This window comes from Dermacentor albipictus, chromosome 1, assembly GCF_038994185.2.
Source record: "Dermacentor albipictus isolate Rhodes 1998 colony chromosome 1, USDA_Dalb.pri_finalv2, whole genome shotgun sequence".
Lineage (NCBI taxonomy): Eukaryota > Metazoa > Arthropoda > Arachnida > Ixodida > Ixodidae > Dermacentor > Dermacentor albipictus.
In genome coordinates, this window is record NC_091821.1 from 336,125,546 (window position 1) to 336,146,462 (window position 20,917).

At 41.9% G+C, this 20,917-nt stretch overlaps 1 protein-coding gene across 7 annotated transcripts in view; it reads left to right on the top strand.

Annotated features, from left to right (window-relative positions):
• The window catches only part of LOC135915024 (5'-AMP-activated protein kinase subunit gamma-1-like), a 411,044-nt gene that overhangs the window by 387,222 nt on the left and 2,905 nt on the right, over positions 1 to 20,917 (top strand). For all 7 annotated transcript variants that reach the window (XM_065447981.2, XM_065447978.2, XM_065447979.2 and 4 more), the window contains 10 exons: positions 2,529 to 2,610; positions 5,505 to 5,563; positions 5,643 to 5,688; positions 5,859 to 5,910; positions 8,575 to 8,701; positions 10,454 to 10,534; positions 11,103 to 11,225; positions 11,624 to 11,695; positions 12,877 to 12,951; positions 16,856 to 16,949. In XM_065447981.2, coding sequence (XP_065304053.1) covers positions 2,529 to 2,610; positions 5,505 to 5,563; positions 5,643 to 5,688; positions 5,859 to 5,910; positions 8,575 to 8,701; positions 10,454 to 10,534; positions 11,103 to 11,225; positions 11,624 to 11,695; positions 12,877 to 12,951; positions 16,856 to 16,949 — 811 coding nt within the window. The remainder of the gene's footprint in view (positions 1 to 2,528; positions 2,611 to 5,504; positions 5,564 to 5,642; positions 5,689 to 5,858; positions 5,911 to 8,574; positions 8,702 to 10,453; positions 10,535 to 11,102; positions 11,226 to 11,623; positions 11,696 to 12,876; positions 12,952 to 16,855; positions 16,950 to 20,917) is intronic.

Here is a 20,917-nt window from a genome sequence, read left to right on the forward strand (position 1 = left end):
TTAACTACTCATGAAACTCTCTAGCATTGGTCTATCCTTTAATCTAATTAACTAGACCTGCTCCTACTTCTCCAACTGGAAACAGTTTGTCCTGGTCAAAGGCTGCACCTACAAAGTTCTACCTGTAACCTTGGGAGTTCCCGAGCGTAGTGTCCTTGGCTCTGCCTTGTTCTTATCTTGATCGATGACATTGTTTCATCAGTAGATGCCTCTACCATAAACTTACAACTTTTTACAGATGACTGCATGATTTACAAGCCAACTAAAAATGGAAAGAACCACGAGTGTGTGCTGGACAACCTCAATTCTCTTTCTGATTGATGTAACAGCTGGTGTAATTGGCGTAACACCTATCTTTGTTGGTGTAACACATACACAGCTGCAAATATAATACCTTTAATAAGCGTCCTTTTTAGTGTCCGTAAGATGCAGCATACTTTGGGCTCTATGTATTATGACAAATGTTTAGGTTTAGAGTAAAGATTTAGGAGCTGCATCTCTAGTTCATTATTCAGATGCGATGGCACTAGATGAATATAGACCATTTTTTCGTAGGCGCCGCCATATTGTGAACGCAGTGGCGCCGCCTATGAGCAGCGCCATACTGGCTTGGGTGAAAGTGGTCTTTTGCATGGCAGGTATGCGCTCTCCGGTAGGTTCTGGCGTTTGTTTTCGCAGTGGTACGGTCTGTTGAGTATGACGTGCGTCTTCTACGTGGTAAACGGTTCTGTGAGACGTGCTGAAGTGGTTTAAGGCATCATGGCCGGAATTTCTGCTGTCATTGAGGTGGACGGAACACGCAGCGTGATATGTGCGCACATATTTGAGCCTATAATCAGCCTCGGAGATCAATTGTGTGTTTCTGAATGTTCCAATCACTAATGTGGCCTTATTGCAGTATTATCCTTTATTTCTAAGCTGTGGTTTAGGAGCCATGAAACATACGCGACGATTGTTCTGCTACGATAGGAGCTGTGCTGTTATTGACAAGCGTTCAAACTGTTCGCTGCAGGTTACATTGCGTGACTACTTGGTTGGATGGATGAGGTTTCTACCCATGAATAAAATAGTTTTGGTTCGTAATAGCAGCATACCTTACAGTCTGAATTAAGCTTGTCCAGCAAAGCGACCGTTTACGAACTGCGCCAGTGTCCTAAGCAGTAGTACATGCTGGATTACAGATATCTCTGTTCTTTATAGCGCATGGTCCAAGCATACGGCATCAGCGGGTATATATTTATAAACGTTGTACGGCGTTAGTCCGTTTTCTCTTGCTTTTTAGAGAAAGAGGATGATAACCGATTTTTTTTTTCGGTTGTGTTCGTTCATTTCTCTACGACACACTGACACTTATTACGGAAATGTTGCACTCAAAAATAGCCATCGCATTCTTTTCATGCGAGCCATATATATTACGGCTGTATGCAGGCCAAAAAGGCAATGCCGAAGCACAGACCTTATATATGTATCGTGCTGGCTCACCAACCGCAGTGATCGCTGTGTTGAGCAGCGCCATGGACTTCATGCAGCAAGGCTAGCATAGACATAATTTCAAGCATACTAGACTTGAAATGTGTGAGAACGATGCCAGTGTACCACACATATTTGATAGCGCCTGCCGCTCGGCTGTCTCGTGGTTGCCTTAGGTTGGCCGTGCACGAGCATGCGCTCCTATGTTTTATATTTTACTCCCTACGCCAATCCATCAGACAGCGAGCTGATCTACAATTTAATGCTGGTAATACAGAGACGCCGGTTTTCTTTGTTGAATTAAAATCGATATAAGCAAAATAATGAACAACACATACACTCATCGCGACTGATAATGCGCGTACACCGCGGCTGATTATGCGCGTCACATTTTTACGCCCCCAAGACATATTTCTGCCTACAGTGGTTACCGATGCACCGAAAGGCTTCCCTGACGACCTTATATGAACAAACATGGCGTAGATTTCACAAAGTACGATCTAAAACGTCTCGAAATCGTTCCACAGCATGGGACAGCAATACTTTCAAGCAGCGCCGCACCGGATCGCCCAAGCCAGAGAGGAGGAAAGGCTCTCCGCGCGCCCTATCCTCCTCGCCCGATGAAACGGTCTATAGCAGTAATAAACATGCATCAACATGATTCTGTTATGGTAGACATATGGAAAATTTTCAACATTTGGTATTTGTTGTAAGAGTGCATTTACACCCTCTATTCCCTGCTGGTGCTGCCTGGGAAATGACTGTATCATTGACATTTAAATGAGATGTGCCATGTCTGCTAATCAAAGTGAGCTAACAAGGCTTGTTGCTCGGTTAGTTGCTCGGCTAGTTGGTTCATGGTATAAAGCAAAATCCAATGAACACAGAAAAGGACATGGACAAGACTGAACACCACTCTGAGCACTTGTGAAGAGTGTGTGATTTCATTGCTACTGGCTGTGCGTGCAGTGTTGTTTACTTTTAGACAGCAGTGTTAACCTCGGTCTATTGCTTCGCTACATCTGCATGTCTTATAAAGTCGCGCTTTTCATTTTCAGGTAAAGAAAGCCTTCTTTGCCCTTGTGAGCAATGGTGTGAGAGCAGCTCCTCTCTGGGACAGCGCCAAGCAGGAGTTTATTGGTGGGTCTCTCATTCTGATATTCCAGAAAGCTAAAGAATAAGCATAAAATAAATGTACATATAAATAGCAGAGAGTTTTAGAATAGGGGCCCCAAACGTTTTGTGGCCCCAAAGAAATAGCGTCGAAGCCACTGCGTATGCGCAAGACGCAAACTGCCTTTGGGTTTTGCGTTGGGAACGCTACTTCACTGATTTAGTGGGAGCCCAAATAGCGGCCCCAAAAGTTTTGCGTCGGCAAACATGGCGGCACCCATCGAAGCGACGGCTCTAACCTAGCACCAAACTGGGTTCGATTTGCGGTAAGGCGTGAACTTCGCAAGCTAGGAGAAGTGACTGCGGTTATCGCTTTCTCTCAACTAGCGTGTGTTATGAAGATTGACTAATTAGACGCCGCTAATTCTGAATTCGATTGTGGATTTTATGGCTCTTTGGCCTAACACGGCTAAGCTTGGCTGGTGAAGGCTAGTAAAGTTGGTTTGCTCAAAACTAAGCACAACTAATTGTTTGCTGCTTACAGAATAACCTCTAAATCGTAATTAAATGCGAATACACGAAAGTTAAAATTATTATTCCTATCCACCTTGGTGTATTTCATTTAATTATTTCTAATAGCTTTTCTTTGACGCCGTAGTGGCACTGTCAGCGCGAAACGCTATCCGCAAACGTAAAACCCTATTCTAAAGCTCTTCACTCCTACGTGCCCCAACGCTAACACCCGCAAAGCTCTTTGGGGCCCCAAACTATTGGGGCCCCTATTCTAAAACTATCTAGTAAATAAATAAAGCATTATCTCATGTATCTTCCCTCAGAATACTGCAATCGTTAGATTAAAATTGTCAGACATCTGCTGTCTTATTAACTCCGCTTTGCAGCTCTACTGCACACTAGGTGTGCTAGGCAAGCTTCTTGGTGTGCCCTCTATGAATCGGTGTCGGGAATATCTTGTTAACATTCTCCTTGTTTGTTTGTATATGTGCAATGACTTCATCTCTGTAGTCTTTGGAGGTGTGAAGAGTTCTGTTTTGCAGTAGCAATGGCAGAGTTAGTCTTGCTTGTGCATTTGTTTGCAGCCACTTTTTTAGCCATTCACTGTTGAACAACAATCTTGACCTTAAGACGGAACAGTGTCCAAGGTTGGGTTAATTGGTTCTCCGTGATCCAATAATGTAACAGTGCAACTTCAGAAAAAGACATACATTAGCTGTTTTGTCCAAAGGTGAAGCATTGACAGCAATATATCAAGGTGTAGCGTTGCTCTCTAGCTCTTCACACTATGTTTTAACAATATGAAGAGGTGACATGGTGCAATGCGGCACACAAGACAACTGCAGCTGCGTGTGTAGAAGGAAGAGGGCTCTGGCAGATACAAAGCTTGTCATAACGACGGCACAACGAGAAGCACTGGCAGAGCGTTACAGCCATTCACTTCGGTGGTGTGCAAGCTGAGACCGAAGTAATATCATCGCTCTTTGTCAGCACCCAATGAAAGGATTACGTATGTTTCACTTGACATTTACTATCTGTTCTGCTCAGAGCAGTGTATGTACCACAGTGTAGTATAGGTGCACACAGCTCCTCTGAGAGCAGCAATGCTAATGTGCGTGCACACAATGCTCATGCCAACAGCGAGAGCTGGAATTCTGTTGCGGCTCTGACAGAACCGATTGAGCAGAGCTGCACCCCTTTGGCTTCATCATTATTGCAGCCAAATGCACTAAGTGTCTCTGGAGGCCTTCTAACTCACTGCGTGTTAAGGCGTGCACCCACTGTCACAACCAGGACAACACAACAGTGGCAGTGACAGCGTTAATGGGCCTTGAGTTCCCATATAATTGGTATTGCAATAAAACTGAAGAGCAGACAGACAAGCGCTGCCTTCATCTGCTCTTTGGCTTTTGTTGCTATGTAAATTTTTGATTTTGTAGACCAATCCCAATCCCTAACTGTCCATCTCAATAGAGTGCTTTCATCTCAGTTATAGGCTTGCTTTGTGCAGGGCTCACATTAGCCCCATAATGCCTAATGGATCATACGTACATGCTGCACTGTTTTGATACCTCAGACTTCTCTTTGAAGCATGGGAAACTTCACACATAGCCTATAGTAGTGTTTTTGATACAACAGCGATAGCTTTCAGTTGGGGATAATTTAGCAAACTACCCATTTCATCTAGTCTTCTTCCAGCTTGGAAGGACATTTTGTAGCTTTACTCTCCCAACATATAAGAGGCTTGTAAAAAGTTTTGCGTACTCCACTGGATTTCGTTTGTCATTATATTGCTTGGATTTCTCAGCTTCTACACTTAGGTACATAGAGATGTGCCTCGCAACTTTACTGAGCTTGTTACTCTATTTGAGCACTTGGTAAACATTGCATTTCAGTTTACATTAAGCCAAAAAAGTGACAGGTGAACTGCTGTGCATTATGGTAATGTATGGAAATTGTGCAAGTGGAAGAGAACTGTGGTGATTCTTAGCTAAATCATCCTGTTAACTTTGTTTTCACTTGCATGAGATATTTTTTAACTGATGCATTTCCAACACTTCAGAAGAAACAGAAACATTGGCGAGTAAGAGAGAACAGGATAGGGAATAATTTTTAGTAGTTGTGGCTGTATTTTAGAAACGCCTCCACCACTGCAGCAAAATGTCTAGAATGGAGAAAACTTTATAAGTTAGAATTAAATAGTAATACAATAAAAAATTTGCATCATCAGCAAATTGAGACCTAGAACACAGCAAAAAGTTATAGTATGATTCTCAATAGCATCGTCTCACCCTGGTGTAACTAATCCATTTGCATGGTTCAGGCATTATCTACAAGCAGCACACTATTCAGACAACACTATATGTAGCTTGTTCGTGTAAATGACATTTTTCTCATTTTGTGTGCAGGGATGCTGACTATCACGGACTTTATATACATTCTGAGGAACTACTACAAGTCTCCTTTGGTGAGCCCTTTGAATCTGTTTTGACACTTATTCCTCTATTCTGAATACCTTGGAGCCTAACCCTTATGGTTTACTGCAGGTGCGAATGGATGAACTGGAGGAACAGAAGATCAAAGCATGGAGAAGTGAGTCTTATTAGCAAGTTTTTCTTTTCAACCTTTTGAAATTGAAATATCCTCATGTTTTAGTGCAACAGAGATATGTGCATGAGCATTTCCTTGTTGCCGCCCGTTCTTTCACTGCACTTCTCGCTTGCAAGTTTAAAAGTTGCTGTTGCTTCTTTGTTTTCCTTCAGAAGTCCTCAATGACACCTCAAGACCGTTGGTGCACATTGGACCTGACGCAAGGTGCGTTTCTGACAAACTAAATAGCTGAAATTACTGAGCATTCACACATAGCCAAAACCCAGCTAACTTGTCTTATATAGTTTGCTTTATCACATCATGATCGTGATGTACTCCCAAGGGAACTGCAGTGACCGTTAGTAGTTATTGCAGCCAAGGCATCAATAGCAACACTTTTGTTGTAGATCAGGTGTCATGGTTTGACAGTTATTGTGGTGCACTTCTTTTTTTTTAATCAGTCATTTATTAGATGATTTAAATGGAGCTCATATTGTTAGTTCATGTTGCTTACAATTTTGCATGGGGACGTCCAAGGTTTTAGTTTTATGAGAGAAATTTGCTTCCTGAGCTGTCGTATTTTTGGCTTGAATGCTTAGTCTTTTAAGTGCTTGCCTAAGCAATGTGTGGGCACACAATGCTCATGCCAACAGTGAGAGCCAGAATTCTGTTGTGACTGTGACAGAACCGATTGAGCAGAGCCTACGCGGCACCCCTCTGGCTTCATCATTATTGCAGCCAAATGCACAGAAGTTTGTGCTTATTGTGCAATAAGTTTGTGCTTATTGAGACAGCAGATGGCAAAGGCCTCCCTCATACACTTGTAGACAAACCCAAGTGGAACAGCAGTGTAATTGTGGCAGATTATCGCACAAACTTATCTGAGGTAGTGCTATACTAACAGGATTTTGTATGAATGGGTGCACTTCAAGCACTGGCAAGTGTCAGTTCCTTATATGTTGTATGTGTCCTAATGTAATGAATTATGGATGTCTGAATGATGAAATTTTCTAATTGAATATGAATATTTGGGAAAATATTTTTATATGTTGAATCAAATACCGGATATATTTGCTTATTTCTAAACAGTCTGCTTTGGCATCCATGTGATAAAAATTGGGGAGTCCGCAACACTTCTGGGGGCTACTGCGAAAGCACCAAAGGGAACACATTGGGGACTACATTGGGCAACTATTATAATTCACTTTCATTTCCTAATGTAGTCCCTCATGTAGTCTCGGCACGCCTATGGATGTATTCACAGTCTTGCTGTTGCTTCTGCCGTTTAGTTTCAGGCTCGCGTTTATCGAGATCGACGTCTTCTTGCCGCTTCTGCCGTTTAGCTTCGACATCGCGTCTACAGAGATCAACATCTTCTTGACACTTCCATTTAGCTTCGGCCTCGCTTTCACAAAGATTAGCATCTACTTGCCGCTTTGCACACCTGGCTGCATTGCGCTGGGCCCGTGCTTCTTCTTCCGAGGCGTACTTTCGCGGTCGACCTTGTGGCTTCACAGGCGTCGCCGAGGTAGATGCTCTTGGATCCATTTTGCAACACGCAATGTAGACAAGCCAATGCACGCATCCTTTTATATACAATTGGTGAGCCCTCTCCCATGCCGTCAGAAACCGCTAAGTGCGCCACGCGAACAAGGTGCTCCTTCATCTTGCCGATAACAGCTGCTGGTCTGGAGTAGGGTTAACAGCTCTGGCTCTCACTGCAAAGCTTCCTCGGGGTGGCCTGGGCTCAGATCCATCTACGGGCAAATGCATTCCGAATTTTCTTTTCAAATATCTTAGTTCATATACCTGGATACATCTACATAACCACTTTTCATACATTATGACCTTTTTTCTATACTCTGTACCGATCTCATACATGTTATACTTACATTTTAGTGCTTCTACCATTAAATGTACCACCACCACTGTACACCGGCAAAACGCCCAATGAGCCAAGTAGTGCTTTCACACTAAAAGGTTCATTTACATTATTTGATACGTGCATGGTATAATGCTGTTCACAACTGGACGTCCCATCAACTAAGGAGCTCGTAAACTATAAACTCCTTTGAGTTATTTGGTGCACCATCGCAGTGACAATAATGAAACGAGTGTAATACTACAACTCTGCACGTTAATTTAAAGAGGTGCAACTGGGATGATATTGGCCAAATAAATTTGATTTGTCTTAATAGACAAATTCATCAGCTCCCTAAAGGCGAGGAAGTTATTGTACAGAAGTTCTGTGAAGAACTGGTGCCTGTTTTCACCATTCATGGCTGCCCTGCACCATAATCATTCAGAACTGTCCCCACCTGCATTGCATCTTTCTCCCCTGAGCATTATTTCTTATACTCGAACAGAAACAGCTATTTCCAATGGTGAATTCACAAATCAAATAGCAAAACTTATTCCTATCTGACCCCTATAATTTATCAAAAAAGTTAGCAAAAATTTAATAATTAACTAACGCACATGGGGATTTGAAAGCTCCTCAACGTTATCCAGCTGAAGTGGCACAAGCGCATTATCAGTCACTGTCAATTTTGTTTCATTTAAAATGTAGCATTCCACTGTTTGTCGCCTAGCTAGTTGGTTCATGCTTATAGGGGGTGCTACGATGTGAAACAAAGTGAAATATTCATACAAGGACAAAGAATGTCTTTCCTGTCCTTGTCTTTTATTTTGTTTTGTTTTGAGTCTTAACACACTTCAATTAAAACCTTTTTTTATCAGTAAATGATGCCCTATGTTGGAGACATTGCAAAATTGGAGTGCCTTCTGTGAGAATCGGCATGTCATCAAGGGAGCAGTGCTGCTTTTTCCAGGTTGAAGTATTCATGTCAATATATGCCGTCATTCTTTGCTCCTGGTTTTCTTTCACAGCTTGTGCGATGCCATCACAACACTTATTCACAACAAGGTGCACCGATTGCCTGTCATTGACCCGCAAACGGGTAATGTACTCTACGTGCTGACACACAAGAGGATCCTGCGCTTTCTCTTCCTTTATGTAAGCAACTGTGAGAGATTGACATGTTTAAAAGCTACTCACGCTTGCCTGTTTATAGCAGTTAGAAATTTACTCTGTAAACTGGAATTGGCCTGAATGGGAATATCTTTGAAACCTTTCATATCTTTTCATTTGATAAAACAGAAAATATTACCGTTAACGCTGAGTGATACAACAGCAGTATAGGTCCAAGATCAAATGTTAGTGAATGATGTTGAAGTTCATACTAAGAGGAAGAAGTGGAGTTAATTAAATTAAACGCTCGGATTTTATGCGCTAGAACCATGATCTGATTATGAGGCATGCCATATGGGGGGGGACTCTGGATCAAATTTGACCACCTCGGTGTCTTAACATGAATGTAATGCACATTACATGACCATCCCTGCATTCAGCGTCCATCGAAATGGGGCCGCCATGGCAAGGATCAAACGCGCAACCTCGATTGATCTCAGCAGAGTAGTGCCATAGCCACCGAGATGCCACGGCGGGTGGAAGTGGAGTTGAGCAGGCTTGTAATTTGTAGAACAAATAACTGGTAATTTACTAGTATTACAGAGTGGGTACCAAGGAAACGGGAAATGCAGCTGTAGTGACAGTAGTAGTATACTGTATTTATGGAGGGCAAAAGGGGGAAAGGAAATGAAAAGCCACAAGCATCATAACCATCTCAAATTCCAGCGGACACCTGAACTCCCATGAAGCCGTGGAAAATATCCGGAGTAACAGAATGGAGAAAGGGGAGAACAAAGTTGCAATAAAATAGGCCTAAAGGAAATAGGAGCTACACAAGTGAGAACAAAGTGATATGACTCTACTTACTGAAAAGGTACAAGAATTAGATGAGAGACAAGGCTGAAATTTGCTGACATCAAATGGGTTTGGGTGAAGTAGGGCAGAGTTGATTTTGAGATTTCTAGGAGACACCTTCATCCTGCAGTAAAGTTAGGGCTGGTCAATGCTGATTTCAAAAACTGAAGCGCCCAACGGTAACGGCACACAAAGAAGGAACGAAAGACGGGCACCTTGTCCTGTCTTTTGTTCCTTCTTTGTGTGCCATTACCGTTGGCGCTTCATTTTTTGAAAGCTATACACCAACTAGCCCCACAACGTGTTTTACTGCAATGCTGATTATTCATCTTTTAACGCGACAGCGTTAAGGAGCTCGTGTCGCAGAAAAGCCGGTGTCGTCGGCGTCGTCGGCGTTGGCCGTGAGCGATAAATCCCAGCAGGCACTTCATGAATAAAAAACAACTTGCAAGATGGGCTGGGTGGGAATCGAACCAGGGTCTCCGGAGTGTGAGACAGAGGCGCTACCACTCAGCCACGAGTTCGATGCTTCGAAGCGGTACAAAAGCGTCTCTAGTGAATGCGGTGTTGCCTTAGAAACGAGCTGTTTGTAAGGCTCAGGCGTGCGTCACTTGCTCAGGCGCACATTTCGTTGCCGCGCTGAACGCGGCGCTGCTCGACGCTCACCGCGTCCGATGCGGGGCGCGTAGTCGCTGCGCCGTAGCCCACTGTCTTACACTCCTTGGCGGGTCGACGGGAACGCTGTTGCGTTCCACTCTTGAAGGCGAAGCTTAAGCGTCCTCCAATTTTTTGTTCCTCTTTCCTAATCGTCATGTTCAGTGTACCAAATTTTGTTGCAGTTCATGTTTTTCTTATTTCTCATCTTTCGTTTCTTCGTGACATATTCTCAAACTGTGGTGTTTTTTTGTTGTTTTTGTTTTTGTTTTTTTATCTTGGATACAGTACTACGAGCTGCCTCATCCCAGCTATCTGGATCACACACTTCGGGAGCTGAAGATTGGGACTTACGAAAATATTGCTACGGTAATAGAATCTGACTGCTTAACCATGGGCATGTTTTCATAGCAATGTTCTCATCGTTAGTTTTGTTTCATCAGGACAGTAACAGTAATAAATTTCACTAATTAATAATCAGTTTTCATAACTACACAGTACTTTCTTGTGAGTGGTAGCCTTTGTAAGCACTGGTCAACTACTTTTATCAACTACTTTTATTTGCAATAAATGACATTTTAGCATTCAAACAGTCTACAGAAGTAAAAAAAAAAACTGTCAGTTCCAGTAGTGTTGTAAATAGACTTCTTAACTTATGGAACTACATCGCTAAAGAGCGGGATGTAGCTAAATGGATGTGCATGATTTATTTATGAACTACAGCAAGCCTGAACGACCTCTACAAGCGTATTGGTGAAAATGATGAGCCAAAGCTGAAATCCACTCCTATTTAATTGAAGATAGCTGCTTTGTGTACAAAGTAGTTTAACTGTTGACTTGAATTTATTGCTATCGAATGTTTGTGTGTTTGACTGTTTCACGTAATCTTTGATGCAATGATTTCTTTTTTTCGTTCAATGTTCCAACCATCCAACAGACGAAACCTAGCACACCATTGATTGTGGCACTAAATCAGTTCATCAAAAGAAGAGTGTCAGCGTTGCCAGTGGTGGATGATCGAGGAAAAGTAGTTGACATCTATGCCAAGTTTGATGTCATTGTAAGTAATGGCCCTCTATGAAGCTTTTAAATTGGCAAGCTATCATCTAGAGAGCCTGTGTTCTCCCGTAAAGGTATTTAGGAAAGCGTAATGTTGATTTGTACGGGGGCTTCCCTCAAATTCCAAAAAATCTTGTATTGTTTTCAAAATTCCTTGCTCGTAATATTTTTCCTCTTGTGGCTTGTCCATCCTGTGAAGCTTCTGTATATTGTTTAGTGCCATTTATCGCAGCTTGTTCGATATAGTTGCTTACCACAATTTGCTTCCTTTCTCGTGAGTTGATGCTGTCTGAATGTCTTTTTTGTCATTGATTTACTTATTTATGTATTTATTAACTGCTTTTAACGTAACAGTCAGTCTTGAATGCGAGTTGGTTCACCATTTGTTCATTCCTGCAGAACCTGGCAGCTGAAAAGACATACAACAACCTTGACATTACGATCAAGAAGGCTCTGGAGCATCGAGATCAGGTGAGCTGTGCTGGACTGCCCTACACTTATAGGAGGAATTGAACTGGTTCACAGTCTAGCATTAAAACATATTTTAGCCTGGTAAGACAGAACTGTGTACTTGAAATCGGAGTAGGTGGCGAACTTGCTCACAAACACTTGCAGGCACACACACACATGCGCAAGCATTATTAATGACTGTGGTGAAAGCTTCACTTCACAAGTGTCAACCCTAATGAAAATTCCAATGGAAAAATTAGAAGCCTATAAGGTTATTGACAACTAATAGACTATTAGCCAATAAGTTCTTATAGGGAAAACCAGTTCAACTGATTGTTCAAGTTCAAGTTGGATACATCTTTCTATACACCCCTGTCTGCTCATATTTTTGTTGTGGGAGCAGTGAAAAGTGAGTGCAACAGTTGTTACTGAGTCAAAACATCAATTGAAAAAGTGTAGTCCAAAGCACCATGTCATAGTAAAAAGTTATTAAATAATAGAAGGTGCCTTGTCATATATATTATTTGGTCTACTATAAATGAATATGCAGTCTCAGCATTTTACTTGTGCAATTGATATTCTGACTCAGTAACAACCAACTGCTTGTAGCGCTCACTTTTCACTGCTCATGCTCGTAAAAAAGACGTGGAGATAGGGGTGTGTAGAAAGATGTCTCCAACTTGAACTTGAATGGTCAGATGAACTGGTTTTCCCTATAACTTATTGGACTAATAGTCTGTTGGTTGTCAATAACCTTGCAGGCTACTAGTTTTTCTATTGGAATTTTCATTAGGGTATACACTCGTCAAGTGCAACTTTCACCAAAGTCATTACTAGCGCTTGTGCATGTGTATGTGCACACATACATATTGTGCAGTTTTATTTGAGCATGGCAACATAACTTTAACCAGTATATCCTTCCAAGTGCTCCCAACCTATCTGCTTTTCTCACTTTAAAATGTCCCCCCCCTCTCTCTCATTTTCCTATTTTCCCCCACAGTATCACTTCATGCCTCCATTCAGCACAGTAACTAAAGGCATGACTAATGTTAAGGAATTGTACCCCGCCATGTTACCCATGCTGTGCTTTCGCAGGAAATGCCAGCTTAGTGACAACATTGATACTAACTTAGTACTTCATCATCCGGAGAGACAAACATACCTGGCTACTTCAACTTACGCTGTTATCTTTTCCCTTTCAGTATTTTGAAGGTGTGCTCAAGTGCACACTGGATGACACACTAATGGCTGTCATGGAGAGAATTGTCAAGGCTGAGGTAGGCAATGCTGTTTTATTTCTGACATTTTTTAGCTCTTCTAGAGGAAAAAATTACATAGTAAAACAAAGGCAAACATGCAAGTCTGAGTTAAACTGTCAAATTATCCTACTAAAAATCTTGCAGCATTTATTTTTTTGCCAATGAAGGACTTGCTAAAAAAAATGGCAGTTGAATTAAGGCAGTATTTTGAATTGCCTGAGTAAGGTCAGCCATCTGCATCATTCACACATTGGCACGGTGCAAGTGAAATATTACACTATACTCTGTAACAGCCTAAGAATTCAGCACGAGCTCTGCCCACAAAACCACACTGCACTTGCCCTTGATACGATCTCGACTGGGTGAGTTGGGTCTTCATTGCAAGAATCGGGAAACAACGAAGCCGGGCATTGTCATGGTGAAGAAAGTAGAAAAAATTGTATTCAGTTCATTAGTACATGGTGGTGACTCTTAACCTAGTCTCGAGCGGTTCTGATCAACACGGGGGCCAGGACGGCCCTAAATAACCCCTTGCAGTCTGGTGGTCATCGCTGTCTTCTTGTGGAGCCTGTGGAAGTATTAGTGCTTTCATCTGGTTCTGCTGTCGGCAACCTCCTGCCCTTTGAGCTTTCTTTCCTTCGTCCTTCCCTTTGTGTCAGCTTGGGGAATAAAAGGGGTGACGCTGTTTCGGAGAAGAGGGCAATTATGTTGACATGGGGACGCCTGCTTGGAGGCTTCTCACACATGACAGGTTGTTCATATGGGGGCCAAGACAGCCTGAATAACCCCTTGCGGTCCTGTAGTCGTCATGTTCTTGGGGAGCCTGTGGAAGTATTAGTGCTTTCATCAGGTTCTGTCGACGACGACGACGACCTTCTGCCCTTCGGTTTGTCTTCTCTTCATCCTTCCCTTTGTGTCAGCTCGGGGAATAAAAGGGGTAACGCTGTTTCAGTGAAGAGGGCAAGTATGTCGACATGGGGACGTCCACTTGAACGCTCCTCACACTTGACAGATCGATGTCCAGGCTTACCATAACAGCCTTTTCTGGCATGAGGCAAATCATGTTGCCCTGGGAATATACGCTTGAATGTCTCTCGCACTTGACAGGTCAATCATAACACCCTCCATGCCTCCGTGCTGTAAAACATAGTTCCCAAAGGATGCCGATTCTTGTGAGAAATTTACCTCCACCATGACATCATGGAAATGAGCAAAAACAATTGGTTGGCACATCTTTGAGTTCGACAGCGCTGTAATTATTTCTTAGGTTGTCACCCACTTACGTGGGTTACTTTCCCGCAAATCATGCTGATCAAGTGATGCAGTAAGGTAGCACTCGTGAGTTCCTTGTAAGGAAACCGAATAAAGTTTTCTGAGTTGCATTTTGCTTGGTGTTAAAATGCAGTGTAATTTGCTCATCAGTAATTGGCTGCTCCTTGTGGATGAGGGCAGCGGCCGCTGCCTGGCCGATTGCTCCTAGGTTTCTCTGCACTTTTGACAATCATTGTCACAATGATTGATGCCTACAGGAATCACATGCATCTGAATATGCAGAACGGTTTAGTACATTGTTTCACCATTTACGGATGCTGTGTTCTTGGTAACAGCGACACATTTCTTATTTTAGGAGGAATATGTCAACTTAGCTTGACCTGACTTGTCTTCAGTGTCCATTCTGTCATATTACTGTTGACATTATTTTGCAGAATTATGTTTTATAATACAGGCGAACTCATTTTAAGAAGTTTGATGTTTGGGATATGGCTATAATCAATATTGTGTATACAGAGTTATATTAAAATACTTTAGTAAAAGTGGCATTCATTTGGCAACTAGTTGGGGAATTGACTAGGCACTTGCTTGAATCGAACCAACCATTAAATTTCATGAGGCATGGGAAACAGCAGCAGCATTGCTTGTTTCTTTTTTTCTTTGTGTGTCTGTGTTAGTGCGGCAGAGCGCAAAACTACATCAATCATTTGCGTTACTATAGAGAAAATGGGCCTTAGGTGCAGATTTGACGTTGAATTTACATTGAAAAAAAAAAACCATTTCTTAAGAATCTGGCACATTACTGCTTACTGGCATTGTGCTGTGGAGATGCCTGCTCCATGAGTCAAACGCAGGCATGCTCAAGCTATGGGACATTTGATATATCCACTGCATGGCCAAAGTGGATACAGTATGCATTGTTTTAAATGCATTCAGTTGCTATGAAATTGCTAAAAAAAATTGAGAATGACCAATAATTTGATACACAGCACCATGTTTGCTACATTGAGGTATGACTGGATCTGTTTTCCATAGTTTGCTTGAGACTCTCTTGACGCAAATTGTGCTTGCTTTCTGTGCTTTGTAACTCAAGTTAATTGATGCTGTAGTGCCAAAATTATGAGACTTTACTAATAAAGAGTACGTGCAGACTGTCTGCTGGTTTTGCTCCAGCATAATGGCATTGTTCATACCTTGAAAAACCTTTTAAAACTCTTTTAAATTATTCAGTGCATACTTTTCTAAAGGGGTCCTGAGCCACTTTTTATCGATGTCAAGAAATGTATTTGAAGTTAAAATAGACTATTTCAAAAATACTTCTGTGCGTTCAGCAGAAGTAGAGTTAATGGCAATCGAACGTCCCCAACACGATGCTTGCATTCATTCTTCAGTGACTTGTACTGCAAAGGCTATGGCAGAACAGGGCATGCTCGCAGTGCTCCGCCTGCTGAACGTCACCATGGTGCACAGCTCAAATTTGATTTTGAATGTTCGCATAGACGCCACTGCTTCCGATTTTGGTGCCTACATTGCATCAAACGTAGCTAAACAGTTCTCCTCAGTGAGCTGCAGTGCGCTCAAGTGGTGGGTTTGTTGGGGCACCCCGCAGCGGCGGCGGCAATATTTACGCTATAGAACAGATCGCGGCTATATGCAACTGCAGTGTGTATACGCAGCATTTGCTTTGTGCACGAGAGGGCTTGAGTGCGCGATTGCGCTCATGTGCTCCAGTCTGGCCGCGCTATGTGGTGTGGACCAGCTTTGCTCTGCACCCTCTTTGCCAACAGACCGTAGACACAGCTATCTTGGGCGTTTTTAAATGCTATCAATACCTGAATAGGAAGCAATAGGAAGAATAGGAAGCATAGGAAGTCTGCCTAGGAATCTGACCAAGAACAGCCATGAGTGAGTACGCACTGGCAAGTGTACGTGCGGTCTCACCTCAAGTTTTTTGTGGTTCGTGGCTAGTTGAGTGTTCAAAACTAGTCAAAATAAGCGATACCTGACAGCTACGACATTGATAAGCAGGCCGGCCAAAGTTTAATTCCTATGCAGACGGCCACAGCCGAGCGTGAGCAGACAATAGTCGGCTTCTTCTACGAGTAGGTAATTACGGTGCAAATTCTAGAGCATATTTTCGCTTACTTTAGCCTGTTTACTAAACTTCGTCAATAAATATACACAGTAACAGTAGGAAAAAACGCACTGACCTAGACAACCTTCTTGATTGATGTCAACAATTTGCCAATAGCAGCCATGTATGGGAATCCGTATTATTATGCGATAAAGTGTGCAGAAAAGAGTGAGGAGCAGGCGTCTGTTAAATAAATATAGGGTTTGAAAAAACGGTGAATTCATGCTTCGCTTGCGAGCTCCACGCACTACTGCTATATTTGACTGAGATATTCACAGCAGCGTATGCTATCCATGGTCAATTTTTTTTTTTTTTTTTACCAAACTCAAGGAGTGGTTCAACATGCCTTTAAACAATCAAAATACTGGCTTACCTTTTAAAATCGAGAAACTGCATGTGTGTATGATGTGTGCACACACCATTCATCAGGGCAATGTGATCAGGGCTTGATATGTTTAAAATTGGGACACTTTACCTCCTTAGCAGATCAAGATTAATTTCTTTCCCCTCTTTTAGGTCCATAGGTTGGTTGTAGTGGATGAAGAGGATCATGTTGTTGGCATCATCTCGCTCTCAGACATTCTCTCATTCTTGGTTCTCAAGCCACTTGGTGAGTAACTTAATACCAGTGTCATACGGGCACTTTCTATCATGATCAAGTCACCCGCCATGGTGGCTTAGTGGTGTTGCGCTGCTGAACATGAGGTCGTGGAATAGAATCCCGGCCACAGCGGCCGCATTTTGATGGGGGCGAAATACAAAAATGCCTGTGGTCCTGTGCATTTAGTGGGGGAGGCGCATTAAAGATCCCCAGTTGGTCAAAATTAATCCGGAATCCCTCACTACGGTGTGCCTCATAATCATATGGTGGTTTTGGCACTTAATACCCCAGAAATTGATTATTGTGATCGAGCCTGATCGGAATTGAATTTTTCTCTTGCAATTAGCCCTCTTGCACAAGCTCACGGAAGGGAGCCAGTGGTGCTTGTAGATTTCAAGTGTTTTTGGTTAGAACACACTTTGAAAGTGTGCGCGTAACAGGGGTGTAGCTTAAAACCTAGCTGCACGAGTTTCAATGTAGGCTCACCAGCCAGGGCAGTGTTAGAGGGAGGCTTTTCTTTGTAACACTAGTGTGAACACATGTCGTTTTCCCTGGAGGCCACTGAATCGTTGCTGCTTAAGCGTGGGGTACCGAAGAGAGAAAGCTAGAAATCTACCAATATTTTGGAGTACATTTATAGGTTTTCACATTTTTAGCAAAAATTGCTGATAATTGCAAAATCAAAGAAAAAATATGAAACTATAGAGTGGAAAGATCTAGTACAATACTCTGAACTGTAGCTGTAGGACAAAATTAATGTATTCTACACCTTTTGCAGAAGTGATGTAAGCAACGTAGCTGTTTTACATAACATGTAAGCAGATGCATCCTATCTGGCTGCTTTAGACAGCCAATAGATACATACAACTTATAGAATTGCAATATCTGTTTAGGGTGTTTAGTTGTAAACAGGACGCACTTTTCTCTCACAAAAACGTCATCATTCCGTGTCGAGATTCATTTCTTCAATGCACTGCATATGTCATCTGCTTTCCTGTCAAGAATTCTGCATACACAGGATAGTGTCATTGTCAATGAATGCCACACTGAAACTATAGAAATACTAAAGAAAATTGGCATTGAAACTAGGGTAACAGCCATTGAGCGCATGTTGGGTGGTATAGCTCAAATCGAAACCAACTGTGAAGGCATGAGTGACTCGGTAAAAGAAGTCAAGTCGAGTATAGCCAGGGCAATTAATGGACTCGGTGATGTTGTAGATTACATGAATAACAGAATGGGAAGAAACAACCTGCTTGTCAAGGGCCCTCCTTATACTGAAAATGAAAACTATGAAAAAACGGAGAGCATCATCAAAGACTTCTTTTCAGCTCACCTTAAACTAATTCTCAGAGACATAGAACATGCCCATAGCATTGACCAACCCTGGTCTGGTTTCAATTGCCCCATTGTCATTAAGTTCCTCAACTACGAATCGGAAACAGAAGCACTGCACAACGCTCTCAAAATAAAAAATCTGACCTCACCTATAGTATGGCTGGAAGAAAGCGCCTCGTCCAAGGTTCAGCTGGCATGTAAAAACCTTCAAGACTTTGCCAAGGGAAACCGCAAGGAGAACAAGTGTTCTACGCTCCTTTTTAAAACACCGCACATGCATGATGGCACCTATCCATATGACTCATTGTCTAATTCTGTCATTCTAGTGACTAAAAAAAAAGTCAACCCTTACATGAATGACGAGACACCATGGTTTATTACAAACCAACTGCACGTAAAGTTTCATTGCTCCTGGCAAACTTCCGAAGCTTACTTGAGAAATTTGATATCAGCATCACATGCGTGTATCAGTGGTTTTAAGATAACTTCATCGGTACAGAAACGTGGCTCATCGAGCATATTGCTGGTAATTAACCATCGTTGCCAAAATCATTTGTTGTTTTTCGCAGAGAGCGAAAAGTGTCGTGGGGAAGAGGCATAATAATTGATGTCAAAAAGTAATTTCAGCCATCTTTTATACCTATTAACTCACTGCTTGAAATGATTTGGATTGGTTCACGTCATTGTCATGTGCACTTGTGTTATTGGTTCATGCTACCGACCTCCTGATAGCCAGCCCAATTTTGTGGACCTCTTCAATGATGCTGTTGGGCAGATCACAAATAGGTTCCCAAATGCCACACTTGTTTTGGCCGGTGATTTTAATTATCCAGCAATAGACTGGTTGACACCTTCTGTTACAGGTAACAATAATGGCCGAGAATACCCTCATTGACTGCATACTATACACATTCATAACCTTTCCCAATTCGTAAAAAACCCTTCACAAGGCAAAAATGTTCTAGATCTAATATTCACTAATCATCCTGAATACAGAAGTGCTCTTGTTCTTGAAGAAATAAGTGACCACAGAACTGTTCACTGCACTATGGAGGCACCACATCCAAAGAAAACAAAAGAAATGAAAACAATACTGTGCTCGCATAGATATTGCCCAAATGCATCATATGTTCACAGCTTTTAGGGCCGAATCCCTACACAATTCTGCAAGCTGATCAGTTATCCAGAACTGGTCTTTATATACAGACAATCTTAAAAAGTGGGAGATTGCTCCGTACTAAAATTACCTCTTCTGTCCAAACAGATGATCTTTGGTTCAAACGTGATGGGAAGAGAACTCTTAAAAAGAAGAAACGGGCACTTAGAAAAGCTTCGACATCAAATACCGACATAGACTGAAAAACTACTAAAGGCTGTCAAAGTTTACAGTGACCTCAATCAACGAAGCTAAAAACAAAACTTAATCTGTACTTTGCCCAATCTGATAATTACCGATCCTGGAAAATTTTGGCGGGTAATAAACCTGAAAGAAAAGCTATTCAGTGTACAACTCAAAAGTGAAAATGGTGATCTACTGGAGAAACCTTGAAAATTTTAATCAGCATTTTGCTTAATTTTTCTCAGATGAGCTGCTGCAACAATCTACGATGCTTCAAGTGCAAGCAGTTACGTGCAAGTTTCCAGCTATCTCGATAACAGAAACGGGCGTAGCCCATGCATTAGAGAGGCTTCCACAGAAAGCTTTTGAAGCTAACATCAGATAATTCATCTTGCATTTTATCACTAATCTTTCAACAGTCACCGGGTTTCTTCCAGATGACTGAAAGATTGCACTGTAATTACTTGCAGGAGACAAACACTTCATTAACAATTATTGTCCCATTTCTCTTACATCTATTTGCTGCGAACTACTTGAACATATCATATAAAGTCACATAATGTCTGACATTGAATATAGTTAATTACTTTTTGAAAACCAACGCGGCTCTCAGAATAACCAATCCTGTAATGTGCAGTTGTTTGAGCTAGTAACCGATTTACATGACTCCATCAATGGGTCATTCTTTATCTATGCAATTTTTATTCACTTTTCTAAAGCATTAGATCGTGTCCCTCACCAATGTCTGCTAACAAAACTAAGTAGCCTACAGCTAGATGACAAAACATTTATGTGGATTAAGTGCTTTCTAACTGACAGATGTCAGGGTGTTACAATCAATCTCTGCATATCTTGCCACACACTTGTCAGGTTGGGAGTCCCACAAGGGTCAGTTTTCGGACTGCTGTTATTTTTAACCCACATAAACAACACATCAACTGACATGCAGTCTTCCATACATCTTTTTGCAGATGACTGTGTAATATATGAATAGGCAACTGGAATGACACTTTAACCCTGCAATCTGACTTAACGACTTTTTTAGAATGATGCAGCAAATGACAGATGAAAATTAACTTTGAGAAAGCTAAATACATCAAATTTGGTCCCAGTCTCAATTTATTGCTTAACAAGTACCTTGTTAACAATTCTGCAGTGGGAACAGTTTCGTCGATGAAATGCTTAGGAGTCCTGTTCAATTACAATCTAAAATGAAATGATCATGTAAAATAATCATTAGTGCAGCTTTTAAAAATCTTGGCATTCTACGACGTCTCATACACTTTGCCAATTCAGACAC